Source organism: Oncorhynchus mykiss, chromosome 4 (genome assembly GCF_013265735.2).
Source record: "Oncorhynchus mykiss isolate Arlee chromosome 4, USDA_OmykA_1.1, whole genome shotgun sequence".
Classification (NCBI taxonomy): Eukaryota; Metazoa; Chordata; class Actinopteri; order Salmoniformes; family Salmonidae; genus Oncorhynchus; species Oncorhynchus mykiss.
This window is the reverse complement of record NC_048568.1, coordinates 7,587,351-7,603,795: the sequence shown is the minus strand read 5'-3', so window position 1 is coordinate 7,603,795 and position 16,445 is coordinate 7,587,351. Positions and strand designations below refer to the sequence as shown.

The window sequence follows — 16,445 nt, the reverse complement described above, 5'->3', positions numbered from 1 at the left end:
TTCCAAAGTCCCAGGGCATGTGTTTAACTATTTACTATAGTAAAGTAGTCCGAACTTCTTATAACATTAATAATGAGTGCAATAATCGACGGTTGCAGGACTAAAACCTAAAGTTTAAACAAATCCAGAATGTGCAATTAAATACCCACACCTATCAGCTAACCTGCCATTTGACCACATATTTGACCCAGCAATTACATTCCCACTACTGTATCTGTATATGAGTGTGGATTGTTCTATATCCAAGCATGAGTGGCCTATTGGACATACATATTCGAGTATTTATTATTGTATGCCAGTACATAAATAGCCAGATTCCATTGACGGAAAATGCTCGTTTATTATAGCCTAACAAATGCCACTCAAAGGCAGCTAAACTAAATACGACTGCAATTTGTTGGAACGGCCATCCCCCACCAGAGAACTGGGCGAGTCCGGTGAAAGCCGAACAGCCGTGCAAGTCGAATCTCTGTAAAATGATGAAACTGCGCTGCATGAAGAACGATGCATTTTATGCCGATCTCTGAATATATTTGAAAACTTCCTTCAAAGATAGTTGTATAAGTTTGCTTATACCATCTCAAGGTAATTGGGCAACCTTACTTTACTTTTGCCAATGGCTTAAATTGAGTTTTCTATTGAAGCGTTAGAAATAAACGTTAACGGTATTGAGCAGGATCTTGGACACGACAGGACTGGATAGCCCTAACCGTCTTCAAAGGATAATACAACATCGTAAGCCAGGACCAAGTATAAAACTTTGAATTTGTTGACAGTTCGATATCTATTTTTGTCGGTTTATGTACTCGATGTTGGTTCAATCAGTGACTAATTTGGCGATGCATTTACGTGCGTAATTACGCGTCCTTCAGACTAGTTTAAAAAAATGGAAACTTTCTTGCCATGGTGAGAAACAGTATCTGATATGCGTATGTAGTTTATCTTGGCACAGTGGTGTTTTTGCCTGGAGCAGAGAGAATCTCATATGGGGTTATGGACCAGGAAAATAGAATGGCATATTATCTGTTGTGGCAATTGTCAAAATGTATGTTATAGTTTTTTTAGTGATTATAAAGGGATTTATAATCCCAAAATGTGGGAATATTATGGATGAAGTCAGTGGTGTAGTGGAGGGTAAATGCAGTTTACACACTTTTTTGACCTACCATTTATCCACCTTTTGGGGAAAATTGCTTTGAAAGGAGGCCTATAGGGAGCGAAACTTTTTTTTATCCGCGACCGGTGATCAGAGTTTAACCACCTATTTTTTTTACCACTTCACTGATGATGATGTGTCGTATTCCAGCATATATTGTCACATTGTGTCATATCTGACAGTCTTTTTTTCAAGTCACTATAATTTATTTGGAGACAGAACAAGTATAATTTATAGAAATAACACACTTAACTACTATGCGGTTCTATACGCTCCATTTCTGTCTGCAATGAATTGAACGCTGTGCCCTGTTGAAGTTGTGCCCCAGTTGGGTAGTTACTGCCTCTTACCCTTGCATAAACCAGCCTTAGCACTGCTGGTGTTGCCGTGGAGACGGGTGTGTCAAGGGACTATAGGCTACTCCCGATACAGTTTATGGTTTTCTCTGACACTGCCTCAGTAAACCTCACACTCACGGATGGAAGTGAGAATGATTAGGAAATGCCCTTTCTCCTTCTCAACCAAATACTGGGTCACCCACCTCCTTCCCTAGTTTTCTCAAAAGTCTCTTCACAGTCAACTTTGATGGAGAGGTGTGACCAAGTCACTTTGAAGTTAATCCACCATATCAGTGGAGGCTGCCATGGGGAGAACGGTTCATAATAATGCCCAGAATGGAGCTAATGGAATGTAATAGCATTAAACACATGGAAACAGTGGGTTTAAGGTATTTCATACCATTCCACAAATTCCACTCCAGCCATTACCACGAGCCCGTCCTCCCCAATTAAGGTGCCACCATCCTCCTGCTCCATATATCAGTTCATTAGGCCCCGATTCCGACCTTTGAACATTATACCCTTTTTATGCACCTTTCTCTCTAGGCACATTCTTACCCACAACTTAAGCATTAGAATAGCATGCTATTCACCCCGCTATTCATTCCGGATGGAGCTCTAAGAAATGAAGGTGTGGTGGAGGTGTGTCTATTCTGACCAAGACTTAATTCCCTGATAACTCCACCACCTTTATGTGCGAGCAAACCATGAATAAGGTTGAGCGAACCTGCCGGTTCCAAGTGGAAAAAGACTCTACTTTATTTTTTTCTGATAGAAATAACAGCATTTTCCATGCAGTGCAATTTATAAATGGATAAGAGCTATTTAAAAGAGCTAGGAAAATAAGTAATCCCTTTGGAGAAGGGGATTGTGAAAAACAGCAATTGTTTTAGATTATGTTTCCTTATGATCACTGGAGATGAATGTGAAATCAGCCACATGGAAGCAAACTGAAAATCATATCAACATGACATGTATTGCGGCCCCTTCTCCACAGTGAAATAGGCTCTAAATAGCTGTGCCATTATTTCCTAATTTTAATTGTGTGCACTCATAATTTGTATGGATGAAATTTGAACACCCAAGCTCTAGGTTTATGTATGGCTGAACCTGCTGAGTTGATGTAAGCTCTTTAGAATGTTTTAATTATAGCCTATGCTCGGGCTTTTCTCCGTTTTCTTTTACAATTTGTAAAATAATCATGTTAAATATTTGCCACTATCGGGAGCTACTGCCAGTAATACCCAAATCCATTTATAACTGTCACTTTAGTATTAGTTTTCTTCCATTTGCATCCTTCCAATACGTTCCGTTCATCTTTCTTCTGTCACGTCTGGATCATTTTAGGCTAACGTGCAATAATTTAGCATAAGTAGCCTATTTGAATCATTATGGAACTCAGACCACACGTGGCAGGTTAAGCCTGGTGCACGGTTCACGATGACTGGACCGTTGTCACACAGTTCTATTATTAGTGAGAATTAGGCTAGATTTATAGGACTATTGTTCAACCTCTATTGTACACTTTTTTGCACCTTCAAATATTTCATGGCTTGAACTTGAATATGACACATTTCAGGATGAAGCAAACCACTGTATTTATTTATTCATTCATATATTTTGTATGTCAAGGCTCTCCAAACTTTTTTTTTTATCTGCATTGTGTAACTTTTTGGGCGACCTGACAAAATTCACATAGAAATGTGAGTTATAGATCTGTCATTCTCATCAAAAGCAAGTCTAAGAAGCAGTAGATTTGTTATATGTGCACTATTTATATGCTTCCCGTTCTTTTTGTGTCTTTTACTTTCAGGTTTGTACACCAGCTTCAAACAGCTAAAAATACAATATTTTTGGTTATGGAAAATATATTTCACAGCGGTTTAGATGGTACAATGATTGTCAACACTATACTTGCTTGATTTGTCACAAACTGAAATTAGGCAAACTATTAGAATTTTAGCAACCAGGAAATGGCGCGAGCGATTTCTGCATCTTTAATGATTCATACAGTATATACTTTCCTAACCCTAAAACTTGCCTAAATAATTTACAAGAACAGAGTATTTTTTAAATCTACCAGTTGGTGCTGAAACGGAGAAAAAGATGCATAGATGGCATTCTTTCTTTGATCCCTATTTTCTGAACCCGTTCTCTCAATGTATTCTAATCTGTCAACAAAATTGTAATTAAATGTACATTGTATTTAAAGGGATGGCAATAAATATACTGAAAACCCTATTGAATGAAAACTCCACGAGAAAATCTGTTGGTCAGCAAGTGGGAGGGTTTTAAGCGATTTAATTACATATATTCAGTGCACTCAAAGCCTGTTACGCACGTTAATGAGGTAAGTCTGAATACCAACTACTGAGAAATGCGTAGGAAAGGCTTGTGTAAGAAAGCCGTAATTTCCTGAGTCGGAATCGGGCCCTAGTACCCTACACATTACCAATAAAATCCTAGTCCTACATCATTGAAGCACAGTCGGCTTCACAGCACGCTAAAGTAATGAGCTTTTCAATGCTAGAAGGCTGTCAAATTTAGCCTGTGTACTAGTCTCTTTAGCTAATTCACTCCCTGTACTTCATGCCATTTGCCAAAAAGACTGGCCTATCTGCCATCTTTAAGTATGAATATTATATAATTAATGAGCTCGAGGAGAACCAAGGATTTGATCCTGATTCGATCACCTTTACAGCTATCCTCCAATCACAACGATTATGCAAATATTTGAACTCTGTATGCTAAGCAACCATTTTTTGTTTGTCCAGATGAAACCAATCTGTCCAAAGTAAATATATACTGCAATTCCAACCTTTTTAGGAATTGCAGTAATTTTGAGGCTCCACATGTTTTCATGGAAAATATGAATGTTATTTCCAACAACCAATGAGCAACTCCACTGTAAATCCAGCACATATTGAATGTTGAGATTGCTGAAATGGAATGTTAGCTAGAGACTGTTACTCAGAATATTTCAAGCTTGGTTCTCTGCCCAAAGCACATCACATGAAACTACGTCATTTGCATTCCTATCAAGACGCTACCATAAATACAGACGGCCCAAATATTTTCTCAGTTCAATCCATCTCGGCAGCAGTATTCAGCGATGGGAGATGTACATGTTGACCCCCTTGACAGACATCATTAAATGGAGCGCCATTAACAACAATGCTATTCCGGGGGTATGCAGCCGGCTGTTTGTTTTAACTGGTCATCTGGTTGAATGGAGTTGGAGAAATATGGTGCTTTACGTTGGGGGGGGGGGGGATATTTTGACACTGTCATGTCATGATGTCACTAAGCCTACCTGTAGCCAGGGGATATGTTTAGCATAGCAAGCTCTAAGGCAACGATCACCGATACTGAGGTTAGGGGTTACTAGAGTCATGTTTAATGTATAATTTACTGGACATGATGATATTTCATATACCTGTCAGTGTGAGAGGATGCGGACACACGCACGTACACAGGCAAACATGCACACTTTTTTAACTAAAATTAGGTTTATGGGGTTTTCCTGGATGCATGGATAAATTAGCTCTGGCAGCTTGGACACATTAAGGCTAATGATTGTCTTGTGTGATCCTATTGTTGGTGGCATCCAAGGGAAAAACTATGTTTGTATGCCTGCAAGTGGAACTTTAGGGGAGTCAGAGGTGGGACAGGGCAAGGACTCCCAGTTGGCCTTAGGGGAAACACATGCCGTGTGAGTGTGTGGAATCTGGAAGCTGTGTGAAACATTCTCATTAGCTAGTGGAAAAAGTGGAACCATAACAGCCATAGTTATTGGGGAAGAGTTGAGAGGGATGGGGGCAGGGCGGCTTCTTCAGACTACAGTAAGTGGCAGAGCCAGACCGACAAGGGAAAGACTGTTGCAGTGTAACTGAGGGGATAAGCAGATGTGTTCTGTGTCCCAAATGGCACCCTATTCTCTATGTAGTGCACTCCTTTTGACCATGGACCATAGGGCTGAGGAAGGAATCTAGGCTCATTAGGGATAACCTGTTTCACAATCTCAAAACAAAGGCCTAATGGATTTCATTGGCGGTCATATGTGAATTTAGTAAGGCCTGTTCTTTTCCCCCTAACATACACAAACTGTGGTTCTATCCACAAATAAAAACACACACTAACCAAAAAAAACATTGAATTGAGTGGAAAAGTATAATCTTACCTCAGATAGCGCAACAAACCGTCTGCACGAAATGGAGTCCTACTGAATTTAGATAGAGAACATTGAATAGAATAAGGCTATGTCTAACAGGACAAAAATACAGATAGAACCTTATAGTCCCAAGTTCTCTAACAAAGACGGGGATGCAAACAAACCGTATTGGACTGATGTCGCACTAAACTTGACTTAAGGCAATTTCTCGTGGTAAAAGCTGTTGATGTCTGCTCAAGCTTGAATTATTTGTTAAGGGCAGTGCCATTTTGCGCATTACGGTTTGTTTGAATTCTGGTCAAATACTTTCTATACACAAGAAAACAGGGCTAGATTGCTATCCCTACTGCTGTTCACTGCACTGAATACTTAATTGGAATTGCCAATATTAGGCTAAGGCTCCAGCTATGAAAACATGTCACGGATCCCTCCGGAACTTTCATCACACACACCTGTCCCCTATTCCCACGGATTAGTATTTGTATATATGTGCCCTTTGGTTTCCATTGGGGGTCGATTATTGTTACAATGTCCGTTGGTGCGTGTGAGTACCTGTGCTGTGTGTTTTGTGCTTTCGTGCCCTTGTGGATTGCGCAGATGATTACGGGTCTCGTCCCGTGTGTTAATCATCGTGCGAGTGTATTATTTATTCAAGGTACTCGTCGCTCTTTTGTTTTGGGTTACTACCCTGTGTTTTTGTTACGTGTTTGTTTGGTCTTCGTCCCCTTGCCTTTACATGGCACACCATAATTTGGGTACAGTAAAAAAAAATATTACGCATTCCTGCGCCTGTCTCCCATTGCTTTTTACAAACCTATGCCTATCAACCTTTCGGTTATCTTTTGTCCTGCACTGTGTGTGAACCTGCATTGTTATCAAGCAATCTTTGAAAATACAACATGCTATTTTTGCAATAGAAATGGAATGCATTATCATACAACTGTATAATACGTGTATAAGTGTATAACTCCATGGGCATCTTTTGGAGTGTAAGTGTTCTTCTACACAACTTTAAAATTAGAACAACAAACCAGCCACCGGGGATATCCACCACTTTTTGGATGTTCTGTGGGTTTGTGTGCAGAGAGAGAATAAATAGCAACGCCCGTGTTTATGTCTGTCCTGGCCCTGCCACCACAGTGAGATTTAGTGGAAAACTGTCCATGTGACCATGCGACCCAGTCCAGGGGACGTGCTGCCAGTTGCATCCTGGTCCTGTTATGCTCTGGGCCAGGGGGTGTGGTCGGGTTCTGGATGGGCGTGTGCTCGTGTGTGTGCGTTTGTGGCTGTGTGTTTGTGTGGTGTCTCATTCCCAGCTGTGCACTCCTGTAAGCCTGGCAAACCAAGCTAAGGGTGGTGTTGGTGTGTCAGAGGGAATGTAGGCAACTCCCAGTCCGCTTTCCCCCTTAGAGCTCTCATCTTGCATTGTTAATTGCAACTCAGACCGAGGAAACTGCAGGAAATTACATTAAAGATTTCGGAGTGAACTCGACTCTTTCTAGAAAGCTCTTGGAGCACAGTCAGACACAAACAAACAATTAGTTGCTGCCCTCCTTTGTCCTCCGCTCAGGTCTCTGATATAATCTGTCCTGGGCCAATAATCTCAGAGAGGAGAGAGAGAAAAAAAGACAAACAGAGAGAGAGAAAGAGAGGTAAAGCAAGAACAGGGTCACGTGACCGTTTTTCTCTCTGGCCAATAAAAGCTTTATGGGTAAAGCGGAGGGAGTGGAAGTGTTATATGACGTGTCATTAAATGTGTGCCATGTGCATGCATGATGGTTTTTCCACCTATGTGTTACTTTTCCAGTAACATTTATTACACATACAGCTGAAAACGCATGCCTGTGTGTGTGACTGTCTCCCATGTGGCATCCTAACTTAGGTGCCTGGATTTTCTAATGGTTACCTGAGTTCTGAAGTAACAACCTTAGCTTCTTGTGCCGTGCTGACCTTTTGAGGCAACAGACTGAGTTATTGAAGCCTAGAATGATCCCGGACACTCTCCTTCCACCACTTGGCGAACGGTCAATAAATAAATCCTCACATTGCGAGGGGATGTAAATGGTGTCCATGGAGACCAGGCCTCACCCTCCCATGTGGCACTCAGAACATCTCAGTTGTCATCTTATCATTTTCACTCTGCTGCTGCTCATAGGCTGTTTAAAGCCTCTACATTATAATAACCATAATTCAATATGAATCAACATTGGGCTATTTGAGGTGGTTCTTCTACCTCTCGAGTTACAGTATAATGCAACATCCAGATGCGGTTTAGATTAAACCAATTTATCACTTGAGTGTTTCACTTGATGTTCCTAATAAGAGTGTTCAATCTCCCGTAGGAACAGAGGAAGAGGACGCAGATTGAGCAGCCAGCGAGCCAGCCAGCAGACAGACATCGTAAGGAGAGCAGAAGGGGACCTACAGTCCTGCGTGGTGGAGATAAGGTTCCAAGACTAATAGCAGAGCTGACTGTGAGAGGCTCCACATTTAATTTCACCTTCCTTTAACCAGAAAAGGCCCTTGAGGTTTGAAACCCCGTTCCAGTGGGCCGTCATGGGGAAACAGAACAGCAAACTGCGGCCTGAAGTGCTGAACGACCTGCGCGAAAACACAGAGTTTTCCGACCATGAGCTCCAGGAGTGGTACCGAGGCTTCCTCAAAGACTGCCCAACGGGCCACCTGACAGTCGAAGAGTTCAAGAAGATCTACGCCAACTTCTTCCCGTATGGCGACGCTTCCAAGTTTGCTGAGCACGTCTTCCGGACGTTCGACACCAACGGCGATGCCACCATCGACTTCCGGGAATTCATCATCGCGCTGAGTGTCACATCGCGCGGCGGCCTGGAGCAGAAGCTGCGCTGGGCCTTCAGCATGTATGACCTGGATGGGAATGGCTACATCAGCCGGGCTGAGATGCTGGAGATCGTACAGGTGAGTTGAGATGAGAATGAGTTGGTTCCGGTGGTTCAATGGATTAGAAACTGAGCACTGTGGCCAGAGCAGCATGTCCCGTATCAGTGTTGACTCAGGCGATTGTGTGTGGTGGTGACACAAGTGAACACATTCTCTTGTTAAAGTCCTCAGACCATTTTTTTATGTATTTTTATTTCACCTTTAGTTAACCAGATAGGCCAGTTGAGAACAAGTATCATTTACAACTGCGACCTGGCCAAGATAAAGCAACGCAATACGATACAAACACCAACACAGAGTTACACATGGAATAAACAAACGTATAGACTATAACACAATAGAAAATTCTATATACAGTGTGTGCACATGAAGTAAGATTAGGGAGGTAAGGCAATAAATAGGCCAGAGTGGCAAAATAATTACAATTTAGCAATTAAACACTGGAGTGATGGACGTGCAGAAGATGAATGTGCAAGTAGAGATAGTGGGGTGCAAAGGAGCAAAATAAAATAACAATATGGGGATGAGGTAGTTGGATGGGCTATTTACAGATGAGTTTGTACAGGTGCAATGATCTCTGAGCTGCTCTGACAGCTGATGATTAAAGTTAGTGTGGGAGATATGAGTCTCCAGCTTCAGTGATTTTTGCAATTTGTTCCAGTCATTGGCAGCAGAGAACTGGAAGGAAAGGTGGCCAAACGAGGATTTGGCTTTGGGGGTGATCAGTGAAATATACTTGCTGGAGCACGTGCTATGGGTGGGTTCTGCTATGGTGACCAGTGAGCTGCAATACGGCGGGGCTTTACCTTGCAAATATTTATAGATGATCTGGAGCCAGTGGGATTGGCGATGAATATGAAGCGAGGGCCAGCCAACGAGAGCATACAGGTCGCAGTGGTGGGTAGTATATGGGGCTTGGTGACAAAATGGATGGCACTGTGATAGACTGCATCTTATTTGCTGAGTAGAGTGTTGAGGCTATCACCAAAGTCAAGGATTGGTAGGACGGTCAGTTTTACGAGAGTATGTTTGGCAGCATGAGTGAAGGATGCGTTGTTGCAAAATATGAAGCCGATTCTAGATTTAATTTTGGATTGGAGATCCTTAATGTGAGTCTGGAAGGAGAGTTTACAGTCTAACCAGATGACTAGGTATTTGTAATTGTCCACATATTCTAAGTCAGAATCTTCCAGAGTAGTGATGCTGGACAGGCGGGCAGGTGCGGGCAGTGATCGGTTGAAGAGCATGCAATTAGTTTGACTTGCATTTAAGAGCAGTTGGAGGCCACAGAAGGAGAGTTGTATGGCATTGAAGCTCGTCTGGAGTTTAGTTAACACAGTGTCCAAAGAAGGGCCAGAAGTATACAGAATGGTATCGTCTGCGTAGAGGTGGATCAGAGAATCACCAGCAGCAAGAGCGACATCATTGATGTCTACAGAGATGAGTCGGCCCGAGAATTGAACCTCGTGGCACCCCCATAGAGACTGCCAGAGGTCTGGACAACAGGCCCTCCGATTTGACACACTGAACTCTGTCTGAGAAGTAGTTGGTGAACCAGGCGAGGCAGTCATTTGAGAAACCAAGGCTGTTGAGTCTGCCGATAAGAATGTGCTGATTGACCGAGTCGAAAGCCTTGGCCAGGTCGATGATACGGCTGCACAGTATTGTCTTTTATCGATGGCGGTTATGATATCGTTAGGACCTTGAGTGTGGTTGAGGTGCACCCATGACCAGCTCGGAAACTAGATTGCATAGCGGAGAAGGTACGGTGGGATTCGAAATGGTCAGTGATCTGTTTGTTAACTTGGCTTTCGAAGACCTTAAAAAGGCAGGGTAGGATAGACATAGGTCTGTCACAGTTTGGGTCTAGAGTGTCTCCCTCTTTGAAGAGGGGGATGACCGTGGCAGCTTTCCAATCTTTGGGGATATCAGACAATACAAAAGAGGTTGAACAGGCTAGTAATAGGGGTTGCAACAATTGCAGCGGATAATTTTAGAAAGAGAGGGTCCAGATTGTTTAGCCCGGCTGATTTGTAGGGGTCCAGATTTTGTAGCTCTTTCAGAACATCAGCTATCTGGATTTGGGGGAAGGCGAAATGGGGAGGCTTGGGCAAGTTGCTTTGAGGGGTGCAGGGCTGTTGACCAGGGTACCGGTAGCCAGGTGGAAAGCATGGCCAGCCGTAGAAAAATGTTTATTGAAATTCTCAATTATGGTGGATTTATCGGTGGTGACAGTGTTTCCTAGCCTCAGCTCTTATTCTCTATGGACTTTACAGTGTCCCAGAACTTTTTGGAGTTTGTGCTACAGGATGCAAATTTCTGTTTGAAAAAAAATATACACTGCCTGTGTATATTGGTTCCTAACTTCCCTGAAATGTTGCATATCGCGGGGGCTATTCAATGCTAATGCAGTACGCCACAGGATGTTTTTGTGCTGGTCAAGGGCAGTCAGGTCTGGAGTGAACCAAGGGCTATATCTGTTCCCGGTTCTACATTTTTTGAACGGGGCATGCTTATTTAAGATGGTGAGGAAAGCACTTTTAAAGAATAACCAGGCATCCTCTACTGACGGAATGAGGTTAATATCCTTCCAGGATACCCGGGCCAGGTTGATTTGAAAGGCCTGCCCGCTGAAGTGTTTTAGGGAGCGTTTGACAGTGATGAGGGGTGGTCGTTGGACCACAGACCCATTACAGAAGCACGCAATGAGGCAGTGATCGCTGAGATCCTGGTTGAAGACAGCAGAGGTGTATTTGGAGGGCAGGTTGGTCAGGATGATATCTATGAGGGTGCCCGTGTTTACGGATTTGGGGTTGTATCTGGTAGGTTCATTGATCATTTGTGTGAGATTGAGGGCATCTACTTTAGATTGTAGGGCGGGCGGGGTGTTAAGCATGTCCCAGTTTAGGTCACCTAACAGTACGAGCTCTGGAGATAGATGGGGGTAAATCAATTCATATATGGTGTCCAGGGCACAGCTGGGGGCAGAAGGTGGTCTATAACAAGCGGCAACGGTGAGAGACTTGTTTCTGGAAATGTGTATTTTTATAAGTAGAAGATCGAATTGTTTGGGCACAGACCTGGATAGTATGACAGAACTCGGCAGGCTATTTCTGTAGTAGATTGCAACTCCGTCCCCTTTGGCAGTTCTATCTTGTCAGAAAATGTTATAGTTAGGGATGGAAATTTCAGTTCCCGTCTCATTGGTGTTAGGCTCAAATACCTTGTTTTTTTATAAAGCCAGAGAACCGTGATGAATTTTCCAGGTGGTAACCTGACTGCATAGGTAACTAGTAGAATAGTTCCATTCTGACAGAGAATATTGTATTATTTGTTAAAGGCACTATTTGGAAGTTACTTTGTTGTTTAATGGTCATTAGTGGTAGACTGTATACACATTCAAGAATGTTGTTTCTAAAACCTTATGAGCTTTGTGCAACTCTCTCTTACCCAAGGTCAATTGTTCTTCCTTCTGCAGGCGATTTACAAGATGGTGTCCTCAGTGATGAAGATGCCAGAAGATGAGTCGACACCGGAGAAACGGACAGATAAGATCTTCAGACAGATGGATGTAGACAATGATGGTGAGTCTTGTTTGTTTTTAAACCTCTAATTCGACTTTTTATAGTGACATAAGAATTTACATTCCAGCTTGGTAATAACCAGGTAAGAACTATGTAATTACCACTAGTAGTTACCATGTTGTTTCAACCAATCCTCTTTCCTGACATCCCAACCAGCCCATGGTTGTTACCTGGAAACAGAGATGGTAGTTCTATGTAATAACGATGAACAGTGCTGGAAAATGCAACATTACCTGTTTATCTTTAGTTCTACCGTTTTATCCCTTTAAATATCCCAACCAGCCCATGGTTGTTACCTGGAAACAGAGATGGTAGTTCTATGTAATAACGCTGAACAGTGCTGGAAAATGCAACATTACCTTTTTCTCTACCGTTTTATCCCTTTAAATATCCCAACCAGCCCATGGTTGTTACCTGGAAATAGTTCAACCATTATATCCCTTCCCCATAACAAACATAACTTAGCAGTTATATATGTCATTGTAAAATGACACACAATTGCTATGACATGACAAACAAAGCACAGTTTACAACCAGGGCCTGGTTTCCCAAAACAATCTTATAGTTAACAATGAACTATAATGATAACGATGAACTTATAGTTACCGATGAACTTAAGATGCTTTTAGGAAACCGGGCCCTTGGACTGCCGAGTTGGATGATCGTTCAAAACGATGTTTCCCAGTTTGAGCTCGTTTTATTTATTTATTATTATTATTATTTATTTTAATCAAGAGGCCCGAGTTGATTATCTTTCATATCAGGCTATAATTTAACACATTTCCCACTAGAAATGTGTTCGTTTGCAGGTAGAAATGTGTTCAACATCCACTGAAGTAGCTAGCAAGTTTACTTGATTGCAACAGTAGCTAGTTGCTGTAACGACATTTGAGTGAAATGAGTGAGGAGTCAGATGCAGAGAGCGAAATGAACGGGGAAACGCTTTAATGTCCTTCGATGTACAGAGGGGGCAGAGGGACCTCCGGAACCTCACTTTCCTGCATGGGACCAGCTACCACCGGCCTGAGGAGAGACACATGAAATGAGGGGTTAATGCGATAATACGAAGGGAGTAACAATCGATAACACACCTCGTTTATTCTCCTCAGGACTATAAATGGCCCTACACACTGCGGACCCAGCTTCCGGCAGGGCAGGCGGAGGGGCAGGTTTCGGGTCGAGAGCCAGACCCTGTGCCCCGGTGCAAACACGGTCAGCGCTCTTCTTCTGCCGTCCACTCCATAAACGCCTTCCATACTCTGGACGTAAACTGGGAACCCCGATCAGAAACGATATCCTCGGGCACCCCGTAGTTCCGAAAGACATGGGTGAATAGTGCCTCCGCAGTCTGCAGGGCCGTAGGGAGTCCGGGCAATGGGATAAGACGGCAGGACTTAGAGAACCGATCCACAATGACCAGGATCGTCGTGTTCCCCTGAGACAGGGGAAGATCCGTAAGAAAATCCACCGATAGATGGGACCACGGCCATTGTGGAATGGGGAGGGGTTGTAATTTCCCTCGTGGCAAATGTCTAGGAGCCTTACTCTGAGCGCATACCGAACAGGAGGAGACATAGAATCGCACGTCTCTCACCAAGGTAGGCCACCAGTACTTCCCTCTAAGACTTCGCACCGTCCTCGAAATACCCGGGTGACCTGATGAGGGTAGACTATGTGCCCATCGAATCAATTGATCATGAACAGCGAGCGGCACGTACCTACGACCCTCCGGGAACTGTGGAGGCGCAGGTTCCTCCCTTAGTGCCCGCTCAATGTCCGTGTCCACCTCCCATACTACCGGTGCTACCAGCTTGGCAGCCGGAATGATGGGAGTACGATCGATGGACCGGTCATCAGTGTCGTATAGGCGGGACAGCGCGTCGGCCTTAGTATTGAGGGAACCTGGTCGATACGAGATCGTAAAACAAAATCGGGTGAAATACATGGCCCACCTTGCCTGACGAGCATTCAGTCTCCTAGCTGATCGGATATACTCCAGGTTACGATGGTCAGTCCAGATGAGAAAAGGGTGCTTAGCCCCCTCAAGTCAGTGTCTCCACACCTTCAGAGCCTTAACCATGGCCAACAACTCCCTATCCCCCACATCATAATTCCGCTCCGCTGGCCCGAGCTTCTTCGAAAAAAAAAAGCACAGGGGCGGAGCTTCGTTGGCGTACCCGAGCGCTGGGAGAGCACAGCTCCAACCCCAGCCTCGGATACGTCCACCTCAACTACAAATGCCAAAGAAGGGCCCAGATGCGCCAACACTGGCGCTTCGGTGAACACCGCCTTCAAACGGCGGAACGCTCCATCCGCCTCTGCTGACCACTGCAAACGCATTGGCCCCCCCTTCAGCAGTGGTAATAGGGGCCGCCACCTGGCCAAAGCCCCGGATAAACCTCCGGTAGTAATTGGCAAACACTAAGAACCGCTGCACCTCCTTTACCATGGTGGGAGTCGGCCAATTACGCACGGCCTTGACGCGATCACCCTCCATTACCACCCCCGAGGTGGAAATGCGATAACCCAGGAAGGAAACGGCTCGTTTGGAAAATTCACATTTCTCTGCCTTCACATACAGGTCATGCTCTAGCAGTCGCCCAAGAACCTTGCGCACCAGAGACACATGCTCGGCGCGTGTAGCGGAGTAGATCAAGATGTCGTCAATATACACCACTAAACCCTGTCCGTGCAGGTCTCTGAGAATGTCATCAACGAAGGATTGAAAGATGGCTGGAGCATTGTTTAATAACCTCATAATGGCCAGATGTGGTGCTAAATGCAGTTTTCCACTCATCTCCCTCCCGAATACGCACCAGATTATACACGCTCCTGAGATCCAGTTTCGTGAAAAATCGCGCCACGTGAAATGATTCCACCGCCGTAGCGATGAGAGGTAGTGGGTAACTAAAACCCACAGTGATGGAATTTAGACCTAGATAATCAATACACGGACGCAAACCACCCTCCTTTTTCTTCACGAAAAAGAAACTCGAGGAGACGGGTGACATGGAGGGCCGACTGTACCCCTGTCCCAGAGCCTCCGTGACATATGTCTCCATAGTCAAAGTCTCCTCCTGGGACAACGGATACACGTGACTCCTGGGCAGTGCAGCATTTATCTGGAGGTTTATCACGCAATCCCCCTGTCGATGGGGTGGTAATAGGGTCGCCTTCTTCTTACTGAAGGCGATAGCCAAATCGGCATACTCAGCAGGAATGCGCACGGTGGAAACCTGGTCTGAACTCTCCACCGTTTTCGCACTGATGGAAACTCCTAAACACCTGGCTGAACACTCATCAGACCACCCCTGGAGAGCTCCCTGTCTCCACGAAAGTTTAGGATTGTGAATAGCCAGCCAGGGAATCCCCAGTACCACCGGAAACGCAGGTGAATCGATAAGGAACAGACTAATCCGTTCCTTATGATCCCCCTGCGTAATCATCTCCAGAGGAATTGTGGCCTACCTGACCAGCCCTGACCCTAACGGTCGACTATCTAAGGAGTGCACGGGGAAGGGGGGGTCTACCTTAACTAACGGAATCCTCAACTTCTGAGCGAGTCCGCGATCTATAAAATTCCCCGCTGCGCCTGAATCGACTAGCGCCTTATGCTGGAGAGAGGGGAAAAACTTAAGGAAACAGATTAACAAAAACATGTGTCCAACAAGAAGCTCTGGGAGAGAGTGGTGCTGACTCACCTGGGGTGACCGAGGAGTGTTCTGCCTGCCCTCTCGACTCCCAGATGGACTCCTCCAGCACCGACCGGAAGTGTGCCCTCTCCGGCCACAATGGGTACAGGAGGAGCCTCCTCCTCCCGTCTCCCTAGACACAGCCCCTCCTAGCTCCATCGGGATTGGAGCGGGAGGGGGGGGGGGGGCAGGTGGTGGAAAAGACAGGACCCTTTCAGAACGTCCGCGAGCAGCAGACCAGCACACTGCAGACCAGCACCAGCAGATGGTCTAGCTGGATAGACATGTTGATCAGTTCATCCAAGCTGAGCATAGTGTCCCGACAAGCCAGCTCCCTGCGGACGTCCTCTCTTAGGCTACACCTATAATGGTCTATCAGGGCCCTGTCGTTCCACCCAGCGGCCAAAGTCCGGAAATCCAAAGCAAAGTCCTGCACGCTCCTCGTCCCCTGCCGGAGATGGAACAACCTCTCACCCGCCGCTCGGCCCTCCGGAGGATGATCGCACACATGATGATCGCACACAGGATGACACAGGATGATGACACAGGATGATCGCACACATGATCGCCCCTCGCTGAGTCGGGCCT

At 44.8% G+C, this 16,445-nt stretch overlaps 1 protein-coding gene across 2 annotated transcripts in view; it reads left to right on the top strand.

Annotated features, from left to right (window-relative positions):
- The first annotated feature begins 424 nt into the window (after nt 1-424).
- Nucleotides 425-16,445, top strand: part of LOC110522014 (hippocalcin-like protein 1) — a 22,588-nt gene continuing 6,567 nt past the window's right edge. The window contains exons 1-3 of one of the 2 annotated variants that reach the window (XM_021600074.2): nt 425-585; nt 8,008-8,599; nt 12,060-12,165. In XM_021600074.2, the coding sequence (XP_021455749.1) occupies nt 8,222-8,599; nt 12,060-12,165 (484 nt within the window). In that variant the 5' untranslated portion in view covers nt 425-585; nt 8,008-8,221. Of the gene's footprint in view, nt 586-631; nt 736-8,007; nt 8,600-12,059; nt 12,166-16,445 lie in introns of those variants that run through there. The other variant, XM_036975535.1, reaches the window with a different exon arrangement.